The sequence below is a fragment of the Patiria miniata genome, unplaced genomic scaffold (genome assembly GCF_015706575.1).
Source record: "Patiria miniata isolate m_02_andy unplaced genomic scaffold, ASM1570657v1 HiC_scaffold_18, whole genome shotgun sequence".
Lineage (NCBI taxonomy): Eukaryota > Metazoa > Echinodermata > Asteroidea > Valvatida > Asterinidae > Patiria > Patiria miniata.
The window spans coordinates 9,297,171-9,311,732 of NW_024037056.1; the positions used below are offsets into that span (position 1 = coordinate 9,297,171).

A 14,562-nucleotide genomic window follows, 5' to 3' on the forward strand; every position below is an offset into this window, starting at 1 on the left:
GGAGAAATAAGCCGCATGGCAAGGTAGCCGCATGGCAAGAAAAGAATTGCCGAAAATGGCACGTATATAAAAGAATAAATATTAAATATAAATTACTTTATTAATTACCCATTCCTCTGCAGAAAACATAAAGAAGATGAGTACTCTTCAACGTTGGCTATGATACTTGACGCATCAAGAGCCCCAAACACTACTAAAAAATACAACGCTGCTTTTGCCGCATGGCAACAATGGTGTAAGGTGGAGAAGATCAATCCGTTACCAACCAATGCTAATGACGTGTGTCGTTATTATATTCTCTTCAATATTGCGGCTCCATTCTCGAGAATCGAATCAGTTTTGTATGGCCTTAAATGGCGTCATGATTGTTTTACGGACTGTAAAGAAAACCCATCTGACAGTAGATTTTTACATAATGTATCATAGGGATTAAAAAGAAGATTAGCTAAACCTGTTGAGAAGAAAGAACCCATTACACCAGAAATATTAAAGGCTGTCATAGACAAGTACGCAGTTCTGAACAGTCTGTTAGATATTCGATTATGTACCATGTTGCAGGTTTCTTGCGTCACAGTGAACTTATCAACATCAGAAGATGTGATCTCCAGTTACATTCCTCATATGTTAGTATCTTCATAGTTAAAAGTAAAACTGACATTTTTAGACAAGGAGCCTGGGTGATCATTTCAGCAACAAATGCATCTACGTGTCCAGTCAGAATGTTAAACAGATACCTAATCATTGCAGATCTTGTAGATGAAGATTCAGATGAAAGTTTCCTTTTTCGACCAGCTTAGTACAAACTAAGATCAGGGCAACTATCATATTCAAGATGTCTTGATATATTTGTAAGCGCCTTTTCTTCGGTAGGAGTCAACCCCAAGCGTTTTGGACTGCATAGTCTTAGAGCTGGGGGAGCAACAGCTGCGGCTCGTATTGGTGTGCCGGACAGGTTTTTTTTAAGAAACACGGACGTTGGCGTTCGGAGACGGCAAAGGATGGCTATGTCCACGAGTCGTTGGAAGACAGACATTCCGTATCCAAAATGTTGGGTTTATAGATAGTTTATCAGCTGTAAGTTGGTTAAGTAAGTTGTAATATGGTCAAGTCAATCCCTGGATGTGTTAAACAGGGGAAATAAAACTTGATGTTTCCTGATTATGATTCTATAAATAACAAAAAACCAAAACATTATTTCCCGCTCTTTAATTCCTGAGTGTGATAATGTGGAATAAATAATATGGGCAATGCTTGCCATCGAAGTTCGGTGTTTCCCAAATGGATTGCATTATTTGTTGTTATTTTCTTGAAGGTTGGGTAATACAGGGTGGGAAAATACGAGGGTAGGCAAAAACGAGGGTAGGCGGCATTGAAATTAATTTATTCGAGATTGAGGGGCGAATTAGAGAATAACCCCTTTGTGATAAACTTGCAGAACGGAGCAAATGGCTTCAGGCACCTTCCTAGCCCATTTATCAATTCCCCCATTCAAACTTAGGGATCACTACGAGTCCGAAAATTTGGGACTCTCAATATTGTGTATGAGAGTCCCTCAACTAAGGTATTGAAAACTTTCAATAAAAGAAAATAGAGTGGCAACGGATGAAACAACCAGTCCAACGATCCCTCAGTACTAGCACTACATCGACTGTGCCAACTAAAAGAAACAATTGGCATCTTTTCTACACATTTCTTCATAGTCAGCCACCGGACTAAAGACAACAAAGGATGAGGTCAGTCTTTTATAAACACTTGTACTACAAAAAAAAATCACAAAACACGCCACACATGCACTTATGCAGCGCCGTAGACAGTGTGCAGCCAACGTCTTTGTACATGCCCAGCAACCAGATAATGCTGTGCTAACATTGTTGTAAACTCCTAACGATGTTGTATCTAAAACACTCCAATTTTAATGACAATAAAGAATATCAACACATAAAAAAATAAAAAAAATATTTAACCACGTGATTTAAATGCCTGGAATTTGACTCATTTATTTTTAAAATGTTGCCCAAAATTTTTGGCCAACAAGATCATCCAATGTCCGATGCCCAACATGCCAAGCCCGCAGGAAAGAGACGGAAGTTCCCGATAGAGGACTTCAGAGTCTTTCTAACCATAGAGCAAGGTCCTTGCTCTATGTTCTAACTCTTTCGTTTTAAGTGTTCTCGTTGATGAATTCAACCAGAAAGAACAGGTGCTTGATGAGGCATCTCGACCTTCTCAAAGATGCGAAGAATGCGAAGAGGGTCATGAGGCTGTACCGAGATGCCTTGATTGCAAGGAGAACATCTGCAAGAAATGCACAGAAGTACACCAACGTCTCAAATACACCAAAGACCATCGCATCATTTCAGTGCAAGACTTTGACGAATTGGGGGACTTACCAATGGATCTTACGAAGACCGTCACACTGAAGTGTTGGGAGCACATTGAACAGCCGTTATGTTTTTACTGTGAAACTTGTGATATGTTGATTTGCACAAAGTGTGCTGCAACAGAGCACCGATCAGCGGAACATAACCTCATTGGTATAACTGACGCCATTGAATCGTTTCGGGAGAGTGTTAACGACATATTGCAAACGTTTGAGAAAAGCAAAGGGCAATTTGCATCAAACAAAGAATCGATCAAAATGTGCACGAGATAGGTTACAACAGAAACTGGCTAATTAGGCTCGTAGTTATATTTCTGCAAAAGCGGAGGCAGATATCGCTAAGAGCTTCTCACCAAAAACCTCAACGAAATCGGTCAGGAGAGAGACAGTGAGTACGAAAAGGCACTCACGCACAACCGTGACCAGATGGACCGCGCAGATCAGATCGTCACGGCAGTAAATGACTTGATGAGACAAGCCGATGATTTCGAGCTTTTGGAGCTCAGGCCGAAGGTGATGCACAATTTAGAATTCCAGGAGGAGCTTAAGTGTCAACCGCCAAAGCTGGATTTAGCATTTATCGGGGTCAACTGCCAAGATGTTGTCAGTGATACGGACCTGGGGGAAATATTGCGCAAAGAGAAATGGCAGTTGAAGGAAAGTTCGGCAAGGAAGGCACTGATGACGGGCAATTCCAGTTGGCCAATGGGGTTGCATGCTGCAACAGCGGGGACATTGTTGTAACCGATACAACCGAGAATCGACTATCGATGTTAACATCCACTGGGCAGTTCAAAACATCGGTTACTCAAGGAGGTGAAGCACTCATTGGAAGCTCCTTGGGGCGTTGTGGTACCCATGGCGATCTGCTTTTTGTCACAGACGTAAATAAGGTGAAAGTTTTCGACGATGAGCTACGGTTTGTTTGCGAGTTTACACCTTCGGTTGGCGATGCTGATGGACTATCAAGGAGAGCCCTTACTGATATTGCTGTGGACAAGCAACGAGTAGCAGTGGCTGACAGGGGGAGAAAGGTTATCACTGTCCACAACTTGGATGGATCGCTTGTTTCAAGCACATCAAACAACAAGGCTGGAAATTACATATCGATTAGCAACAAAGAGCGGCTGATCTTCACAAACTACGAGGAGAAGAGGTTGATGTGCACTGACTTTAAGGACAATGAGGTTTTCAACGTATTGCCATTACTTAACGGGAAACCAGCGAACTTACCGACTGGTGTCCTGTGCTATGATGATGGCAGCATCTATGTTGCTGTTCATTCTGGTAACTTTGGCAAGAGCGACGTGCAACATTACGACTCAAATGGTGCGTTCATATCCACAGTTGCTCAAGGGTTGCACAATCCGTTAGCAATGGTATTACCCCCGCTGGTGAAGTCGTTGTTGCGGACCTTCACTCCGTCAAGATCTTTGAGCGGATGTGATCCGCTTCACTACAGACAATCATGTAACTCTGACATCCAAAAACATCTACAAGATGTATGAAAAAAAATAATATAGACCAAAACAGATCATTTCGCAGAACTAATTTTTTTTTAAAGAACCCTGGGTTAGGTTTGTTTCTGATCGAGAATACGATCAACTTCTGTTTAAGGTGACCGTATTGGATGTTTCCCTGTCAATTCTCAAGACACTCATTAAAGAGGCAACTATTTTGAAAATGGCTATTTGATTTATTCTAGTTTAATTTTCCAAATAAAACATAATTGGCTATTTCCGCTATATCATATGGAGTGGTTTTTTTTGTACGGTTTTCAGTTTACTGCTCTGATGATGACACTCATCATCATAACTAATCTTCTATATGTTTGTGTTCTATTAGTAGATGCATTCCTCGTGCTATTTCTGAGTTTCATAACGAAAAACATGTAGATTTTGTTCAATTCGATTGTTTTTTTCCGCGCAACTATATAAGTTATTCCTTTTTGACTGAGACATTCTATTAAATAAAGAAAAATCAGCCGACGTTTAGTATTAAAAAAAATAACTGACGTTTAGGCCAAAACAAAAATAAGTCGGTCTCTGGTCAGTTCGCGCGTCGATTTTAATCATGCGCGTCAATCTTTTTTTTCCAAAATGTTCCGCGGTAGCTCCAACAGCGCCCTCTGTTGCCGTACCTCCTCATTTTTTTTTTTTACCAAAGAGCACCAAGGAATGGGAAATTGCACCAAGGAAAATGATCGAGAGCACCAAGGCAAATTATGGAGGACACCAATGTACATGAGGACAACAAAAAAAAACCCAAAATAGTACCCCACCTTGTGTGTACAATCCAAGCTTGAAGAACAAAAAAGCCCCCCCCAAAAAAAAAAAAAAAAAAAGCCGCGTTGCCGCGTCAATTCCGGAACTTTGGTCTGACCAGAGACCGAATATTTTTTTGGGGCCTTAGTTATTGAATACATTCTTCACAAAATACATATTTACAAACTGAAAATTCATTAGAAGAAAAAAAAATCCTTTTTTTAAGAGCATGGGGTGTGCATCTAAATTTAGCTCTGTGGATTTTTGTGTTTACTTTTGTTTATAACAACTTAACAATTAATGTTTGAGCTGTATGAAATCGCTCTGTTGTAAATTATACATGTAAACAGATCGAACATAAATTTCCGATTATTGAAATTAAACCGATTTTATCAGTAGACTTCCACCTGATTCTTTCATATGTTTTTTTAATGTAAAAATAAATTCTTCTTGGACAGAAATAACTTTAAAAAGGCTCAATTTTTTCCAATACCATCAACTGCTTCAGCTTTCAGTACGTTTTAAATTCCCATATAAATGTTCTGTTATTTTCTCGCAGACCACAGTAGGTTTGAATTCTTAATATGAGAAGAATAAAAAAGAAGAAGATATCTTTTAATCTTTAAAATGCAGTTTTATTGCAGTTAAATTGACAGTGACATGCATCGTCATACTGTTAGAGGCATAGTTGATGGAAGCTGAACGAATCGTACTTTGTCCATAATTTTTTTGGAGTTTCAGTGAAGTCACATCACAAGCCAATTTCATGTCAAATCACGAGCCATGCCATAAAGTCGGAGAATATGTAATGACAAATGTCACAGGTTAATCTCAAGCTTTGCCTGAGGACATATGTCGGTTCGTGTTAAAATGACGGGGAACTCTGCTCAGAATAAAAATCACACAGATAGCAAAAATTACAGTTGGTCCTTTCCTCTATGAATTCACTTTGTTATTATTTTATCAACACATCATAAATCATCAATGTCAACAGTGATTGGTCAAGAATCAATTATAAAATAATCACCAAAAATCAAAAATATCACACGTGTGACTTTTCAGTGGTGTAACGGTTCGAAACAACAATGCAATCCAAACAATGAAAAAATCTGAACAACTGCAACAAAAGTTAATTGGAAAGACCAAAAAATGTCAAAAGATGTGAAAGAACGATCTACCAAAAATCTCAGATCATGTGAATCCAAAGAAAAGAATTTGCAAGTGTTCAAGGTCAACAAACTTCAAATTTTGTGTAAGTCAAAAGTCAACAAGTTTGCATAGGTTCAGCATGAATGAATATAAACAAGCGTAATGAAGTCAAACCACTGAAACATCAACACGAAGAATAGCAAAAATCATTGAATACAACATACAAATGCAACATGAATTTTATACAATAGTATAATTATAAGATCTTAGCTGGGTTTCAAAGCGTCGCGTTGGAGCTCGTCTTGATCGTACTCGGATGGGGTCCGTGTAAAGCAACATCGTCCTGGCGAGTCCAGCGAGCGGCCAAAATACTCTAACAACTAATAAAAAACTAAGGTTGGTTGTGTTCACCCAGAACAGTATTCTAAGTCAGAAACAAGAATCGGAGCAAGGAAGTTGTTTGTACATGTGCATGCTTGAGACATGAGATCGGTCGTGTGGGGGCAAAGGGCATGATTGATCGTTATTCGCAACCGGTCGTAAGACACACTAACTTAACTGAATGGAATAGTCCGAATGGGATGTGTGAAAAACCTTAAACCAGTGATCATCTCGAATTAATGGCAAATATAATGTAAAGGGACTCGAAAGCAATTCTTAGTCCGAATGGGGCCTTACACACACGTATTTTGTACATGTATGTACACAACGCAATAAGAGTTTCACATTCGCAACTAAATTGACTGCTCATGATCACTTGGACATGCACTCAATGATTTAGCCAAAAAGACAGTGTGTGTGTGGGCACTGACCTACTCAAGGACACCTAGGGTACAATTACACAAGACACTCAATCCCGTGTCCGTGGTAACAGAACTAGCAACACACGGTAAAACCAGATGAGAATCAAAGTGGGACACAATAGTCTAACAATGAGGGATGGCAATATGAAGGGTCTCATCAAGAGTGGCTGAAAATCATGAACTGAAAATACTTCAACATAAGATTACAAGGAAATATAGAACACGCGAATAACACTTAAAGCTAAAAATGTTGAATTATCAGGTACAAGTTATTTACAACTATCTAACTGACCGAGGCAGTTATTCTGAAATCAGGCAAGGATTCGGGTTACATGAAAATTGGTCAAAAAGTTACGTTGTCATACCTCTGTCTTTATACTGTATTTTCATTGGCCCAGGACGATCACCTGACCGGGCGATAAATATGCATGGCACACTCCCGTTGTATATCACATTGTGATATCACATGCATGTAGACTAGTCCCCGCCCAACAGTCCAAACCATTATGCGCGGACCGCGTTTAAACCAGACTATAATTGTACTCACTGGTACCCCGCAGTACTTTCACGTTCCACAATATAATGTATAGCAGTGAGGGAGCAGTGTATTTGCAGACGATATTTACTTTAATTTGGCGGCCAGCGACGAGCGGCATTAAGATTATGTTTACGTTTTGACTGACTCTAGTAACGGTGCCTAGGCCTTCAGAACTTCGGAAATGCAGAGCTGACACAGTTAGTTTTTTCGTATACGATCCTCATCAGCCTCAACATGTCAGCTCGGAAATTCATAGTATTTATTGTTGAAGTTTCACAGGTGCAAAATTTAAGAACTTTTTAAGGATAATAATGTGAAAAGGAAGAGAGTGTTACAACTTAGTTAAATTCTTTTTTTTTCATTAAATGTGTGACAGACAAAATTTAATATTTAGGCCCCTACTTATCTCCAGAAATGACAAATATGATGATACTGGATTTCGGTGTTCTATCAGCTGGACTTTCCATGGAGAACTCGGCACCGAGCCTTTGCATTATTTGAAATTCACTGTATTTATTGTATTAATTTATAGTATTTATTGTTATTAAATGGCTGTCAAGTTGTCATAAAAAAATGACCATCGCCGTTTGATATAGATTTCTTTCTTTTAAGGGTCTGCATCGTTGTCACTACAAACCAGGTTTTTATTCATTGTCCCTACCACTATAAAATATGCCAGGGGATAAGATTTTTGTTATTAAACTTGTAAAACCTTTACCCCAAATTTTCCTGAACTTAAGCTTGTTTTAATGCCCCTACATCAATATATGTTGAGAGATTTTTCAAAGATTCCTTCAGTTTGCCACCCTTAATTTCCCTTAGAAAAACAAGTAAAACACATCATCAAGACAGAGGTATGACAAAACAGTTGTTGACTGATGTGATGTGGGATATGACGTTTTGAACACCCTCGGGGACGCATAGCACCCTCGGCTTCGCCTCGGGCGCTATGCGCCCCTCGGGTGTTCAAAACGTCATATCCCACATCACATCAGTCAACAACTGTTAAAAATCAATTCAGTGATAAAAACCTACATCGTATAACGGTAACGATAAGAATTGGATAGTGAATAAAAGGGATATAGAGCAAAAATCTACATTATCATACAATAGAGATACAGCATACAATGGTGAATCAAATTTGGCAATCAGATTATCAATGGCTACAACTCATGCTGGATGTGAGGCTGTCGAAATTATCCATTGGCGGAACAATTCTTATGCTATCACAAACATCAAACTTATATACAAGTGAACTATACAGAAATAAGAAAAACATCGGCTTACCTGTATCAACAGAGCACGTTTGCAAATGATGCGAGAAGGAGTTAGCAACGTCTCTCACGAGAAAATGACTTAAGGAAGTCCGCACTCGTTCCTAGGCTAACTTATCAAATATGCAAAGAGTAGCACTCTAAGATATTCTCGCATCGAGGTCTTCTTCGCTTCTGAAGAATTGAGGTGGGGCAGGGGTTTAAAAACCCATGCTGTTCACGCGCTCGGACAGGTTTGGAAAACTTTCCAATTGGTCAAAAAGCTAAAATAATGATATCATCTTCGGAAAGGCCAATCAGAAAAGGAGTAGTGGACCAACATTCTTGAGGGAACGTGGCCAAGCAGCCTGAGATTAACCAATCTGGTCCTCCTTTTAGGACACAATGGTCAGCGTGATCGAACTCCCTGAATTGAAACAAAGGAAACTGTGTACTTTGAAAAACTTCCATTCGTGGGGTGACCGCAACATCTAAGATGTTGTCCTTCTGGACAGGACGTGGTCAGCGCCGATGAGGCCGACTTACAAGGAAATTCCAACCACACACCGTGGAAATGGGACAAACATCTTGTCGGACCATATTTTAAAAAGGTTCCAAATTTAACAGGGTCCGACACAAAGAAATGTCTGAATGTCTTTTGACTTGAAACTGAATGACCTGCGATTGACATCTGACGGCTTTTGATCAATTTCTAATGACATCTGATGGACTGCAGATGGTTGGTGATTGACTTCTGATCTGTCGTATGTCACTTTGTATCCATTTAATTGAATAAATATATCTTTACATACAACTTCCCCCATGAAAGGCCACTGGTGGTATGCCGCTGACTGCCGATGATGGTCCGCTGGCGGTTTGGGAGCGGCAGGCCGCTGGTGGCATGCCACTAACCTACCACTGGCAGACCGCTGATGGTTTTGGTCGGCGAGCCGATGCCGACAAGCCGCTCCCCACCCATCAGTGGTCCGCCGGTGGCTTGCGGACTGGGCATCAACATACGACCGTCCTAACAAACTTGTTATCTATGGAACGCCAAAGAGGCATTTAATGTGATCATCGAATCGGTGATGGACTTTTGCAATCGGTGATGCATATTCACGATCGGTGATGGACTTTCGCGATCGGTGATGGACTTTTACTGGTGATGCATATTCACGATCGGTGATGGACTTTCGCGATCGGTGATGGACTTTTACTGGTGATGCATATTCACGATCGGTGATGGACTTTCGCAATCGGTGATGGACTTTCACTGGTGATGCATATTCACGATCGGTGATGGACTTTCGCGATCGGTGATGGTCTTTCGCGATCGGTGATCAAAGCTGCGATGACCAGTCGTTGAGTAAAATTCCATCACTGATTGCGAAAGTCCATCACCGATCGTGCATATGCACCACCAGTAAAAGTCCATCACCGATTTCGAAAGTCCATCACCGATCGTGAATATGCATCACCAGTAAAAGTCCATCACCGATTGCGAAAGTCCATCACCGATAGTCATATGCATCACCAGTAAAAGTCCATCACCGATTGCGAAAGTCCATCACCGATCGTGAATATGCATCACCAGTAAAAGTCCATCACCGATCGCAAAAGTCCATCACCGATCGTGAATATGCATCACCAGTAAAAGTCCATCACCGATCGCGAAAGTCCATCACCGATCGTGAATATGCATCACCAGTAAAAGTCCATCACCGATCGTGAATATGCATCACCGATTGCAAAAGTCCATCACCGATTCGATGATCACATTAAATGCCTCTTTGGCGTTCCATAGTTATCGGAACAAATTCCAGGACACGTATCATGAAAATGTCGCGCTGTGTATGCTGATGTGAATTCTGCTCACTGAGTATACGTACCTTCACATTGCATTTCCGGACACGGATGTGAAATCAGGAAGACCAATTTAAAGCAGATGTCTGAGGTTAGGAAACATAAATTAATTTGCCTGGACGCATTGGAATTTATATTAAACGACAGTTAAAAAAAAATCATCAAATTATAGTAAAATAGGCCTATAAATGTAATTATTTATCAATACGTAATAACAACACTTAAATCCAATATAGAAATATATTGATTTCATACTCCTGCGCGAAGATTTCATAGGACGAGTTATTATTTTCCTGCATATAACATAGTGTCCGTTATGAGCTTCCGTCGTTTTACGCGAACGGCCGTGTTGCTGATTCAACTTTGAACTTGAATCCTGAGCATTCATTGTGCGTTGGCACTGCATGGGAAGTGTACAAGTGCCGAGCGATTGAAATAGCAACTGGTTTTCCCCATGATGAGTAAATGGAACTGCACGCAATACTAACTGTACTGTTGTTGAACAATACCGGGATCAATGATGTGCACTGTTATGTTTAACTGTTAAATGCCTTCTACCTAAATCAAAGGCATTTATTGTGTTAGTTTGTGCGACACAAAATAGCAAATGGTTTTCCCATGTTGAGTAAAAGAATTGAGCTGTTGTTACGCCATTCATCGGTCGATAATGCTGGTCTACCTTGTTGTACATGTACATGTATAATATAGTATGCAAGGCTGTTGGTAATTTTTCCGTTCATGTGTTAACAACGGGAATTCTCACGCTGCAAATCTGTGGTCGAAAACTTCGGCTATTTAACCGTCTAATCACTGAAGGTGAGTAAATGTTGTCTCTTTGTAAAGATGCTACCCCGTGCTCTTTATTATTAACGGATTTTCCATTTGTATGTTTTGTTTTAACGCAAAAAAATGTAATTTATTCCGGATTTGGACGTCTATCTGCACCCTCTTTAATAAAATATTAATATTGCGCACAATAATTCTTTTTTTTTGTGAAGGAATAATTCAATAACTAATCATCTGTGGAATTTTTCGTTTGATGTCTCATTTAAAAGTGAATAACTTTCGTATTTCTAGGAAAATACCAAACAAAAACAAACCAACTTTTTCCAGGGGAAACTCGAAAATAGCACAGGGAATACACTTTTTTAAACATGATTCGCACGAACGATTAGCCTATCAATCGATGTGTGGTTGCAAGGGTGGACCTAGCTAGCTGAACCCTGGGGTCATTGGATATGAATAGATGGAAGGCCGAGGGCATGCCCCAAAACTTATTTGAAATATTCGATTCTTTCTCATTCATTATAAGGCAATTGAAGAAATGTGTTACGAACATTAGCACCCCATTTATTACTAGAGCCCCATTTTACTTGTATAACATTAGTCCACGGCTAAGGGGGGGGGGGTGTTACAACCCCTCAACACCCTCCATTATTCGCCATAGGTTTGAAATATGCGGCTGCGTACGCCCCCCCCCCTCCTCCAATGCCGCTCGCGATGTTCTTTCCCCAAACGACATCCGCCATCCGCATATAGTGTACGTATATGACGTTTTGCACTTTACCTCTCTTAAAACATGAAAAAATATATAAAATTAGAAACAAAGAAATAAATTCGAACGTAATGAAATTCGGACTTTATTTCCCAATAAATAAAAAAAAAACAGCCTCAGAAAAGAAAAGAAAACGAAAAATTTGATGAAACGGTGTTTTGAACCCACATCACGGGGATCCCTCGCGGTACAAAACCACGACTCTACCGATTGAGCTGTCTAACTGCTCGGCCAATCCTGCGCACGTCAGGCGCAGTTCTACGGGGGGGGGGGGGGGGGGGGGGGGCTAGGGGGGCTGTAGCCCCCCCCCCAAAAAAAAAAAAATTGCATTAGCAAAAAGAAGGATTGTGATGTACATGCGAACGGTCTCCCCCTAAAGAAGAAATATAGCCGTGACGAGGGTGCATTAGATAGGGTGAATGATTTTAGGATTTTATTGGCGCTCCCCATTGAAAATATGTCATGCCCCCCCCCTATTGATTTTCGGAGGCCTAAGTGTCTTGGAAAAATAACCGGTCAACATTTCAACACGCCTCCCTGAAAACATTCTGGATCCACCGTGCTAGCCCCCCCCCCCAAAAAAAAAAAAAAAATATTGGTTCTAGAACCGCGCCTGGCGCACGTATCTGATAAAAGTGTAGAGGGTGCTCAACAACCGTGCAATGTGGATGTTGTTTAGGGGGGGGGGGAAACTCCCCCCCCCCACCCACCCACCCACCCACTCAACCATGACCAGTCACCATCTGCTCTTCCTGCTGTACAGTTGAACTTTTTTGGGTTGTTTAAGTGACACTGAGTTTTTTTCATCTGTTTTAGTTTGTAGATACACGTAGGGAGATGGCGGAAGCTGCAGCAAAAACTGTGTTGGACAAGATTAGCCAGGGACATCTGGAATGTCCGATCTGTTGCTGCCGTTTCAAGGATCCCAAGATGTTGGACTGTCTTCACAGCTTCTGCCTGAACTGTCTGGAAGAGATGATGAGCAAACAGAAGTCAGAGACAGAGAAGATAACATGCCCAGTCTGCAGGAGTGAGACGCAGGTTCCCGATAAAGGATTGCTCAATTTATCTTCGTCTTTCTTTCTTAGTTCTCTTGTCGATGAGGTCAAACAACAGGAGACGCTATTAGGGAAAGTATCGAGACCTACCGCCACGTGTGACTGCGGAGATGACCAGAAGGCCACTTGGAGGTGTCTTGACTGTGGTGATAACCTCTGCCAGAAATGCCGCCAAGCCCATGGGAGGGTAAAGTACACCAAAGACCATCAGATCATTTCATTAGAAGATTGGCGCAAATCAAATATCCCTACTTTAGGTAAAGATCATGGCAAGCCAATCTCCCGAATGTGTACGAACCACACTGAATATGATTTATGTTTCTATTGTGACACCTGTGATACCTTCATCTGCGCTATGTGCGCCGCAACAGATCATCGGTCTGCAGAGCACAATTACAAAAAGATTAATGAATCTTTAAGATCCTTCCGTATGGAAGTCGACGACATTTTGAAGGAGTTTGAGATGTCCAAGAACTACTCCAGATCCACTGAAAAGTCAATCGAACATGCACGAAATAGATTGCAAAACAAACTGGCTCAGGTTCGTAGTGATATTTCTGCAAAGGCGGAGGCAGAGATCGCTAAGATCCGAAACAAAGCAAAGCTTCTCACCAAAAAGGTCGACGAAATCGGTCAGGAGAGAGACAGAGAGTACGAAAAGGCGCTCATGCACAACCGTGACCAGACGGAACGCGCAGATCAGATCGTCACGGCAGTAAAAGACTTGATGAGACAAGCCGATAGTTTCGAGCTATTGGAGCTCAAGCCGAAGGTGATGAGCAACTTGGAATTCCAGAAGGAGCTCAAATGTGAACCGGTAAAGCTGGACATCATCGGGGTCAAATGTCACGATGTCGTTAGTGATACCGATCTTGGGGAAATATTGCTCAAAGAGAAGTGGCAGTTGAAGAAAGAGTTCGGCAAGGAAGGCACCGGTCACGGGGGATTCAAAATGACAAGAGGCGTTGCATGTTTCAGCAACGGTGACATCGTAGTATGTGACACAGACCTGAAACGGGTGTCGTTGTTTGCCAGCAATGGACGGTATAAAACATTGATTGCTCAGGGAGCAGGTATCAATCAGTTGGAATGTCCTTTTGGTGTTGCAGTGAACCGTGAAGATCTGCTTTTCGTCACGGACAAACAGAAAGTGAAGGTTTTTGACACTGAGCTAAAGTTTGTTCGCGAGTTTACACTTTTGGTTGACGATGCAGAGGGGCTAGCAGAGAGTGACCTCAGTGGTATTGCTGTGGACAAGCAACGAGTAGCAGTGGCCGATTGGGGGAGAAAGGCCTTCAGTGTCCACAACTCGGACGGATTATTGATTGGATGTACATCAAACATCATGATTCGGTTTTACATAGCAATGAGCAACACAGAGCGGCTTGTCGTCCCAAACTATGTGGAGAAGAGGCTGCTGTGCGTTGACTTTAAGGGCAATGAGGTGTTCAACGTAACGCCATTACTGAACGGAAAACCAGCGAGACCGACTGGTGTCCTGTGCGATGATGATGGGAGCATCTATGTCGCTCTTCACTCTGGGTTCGGTGTCAACGAAGTGCAACACTATGACTCGAAAGGTGCATTCATCGCAACAGTTGCTAAAGGGTTGTACAGCCCTCGTGGAATGGCATTTACTCCCGCTGGTGATGTCATTGTTGCAGACGGTCACTCTGTCAAGATCTTTCAGAGGATATAA

General features: G+C 41.4%; 1 protein-coding gene across 1 annotated transcript; it reads left to right on the top strand.

The window, feature by feature from the left end:
- Positions 1-12,625: 12,625 nt before the first annotated feature.
- Positions 12,626-14,562, top strand: LOC119725094 (tripartite motif-containing protein 3-like). Its single transcript, XM_038196456.1, has one exon. It carries the CDS (start codon positions 12,643-12,645, stop codon positions 14,560-14,562), a length of 1,920 nt encoding a protein of 639 aa, XP_038052384.1. The 5' UTR covers positions 12,626-12,642.

Bases quoted from the DNA above. Each gene is read 5' to 3' on its own strand.
- LOC119725094 (XM_038196456.1), top strand. From the start codon at position 12,643: ATGGCGGAAGCTGCAGCAAAAACTGTGTTGGACAAGATTAGCCAGGGA.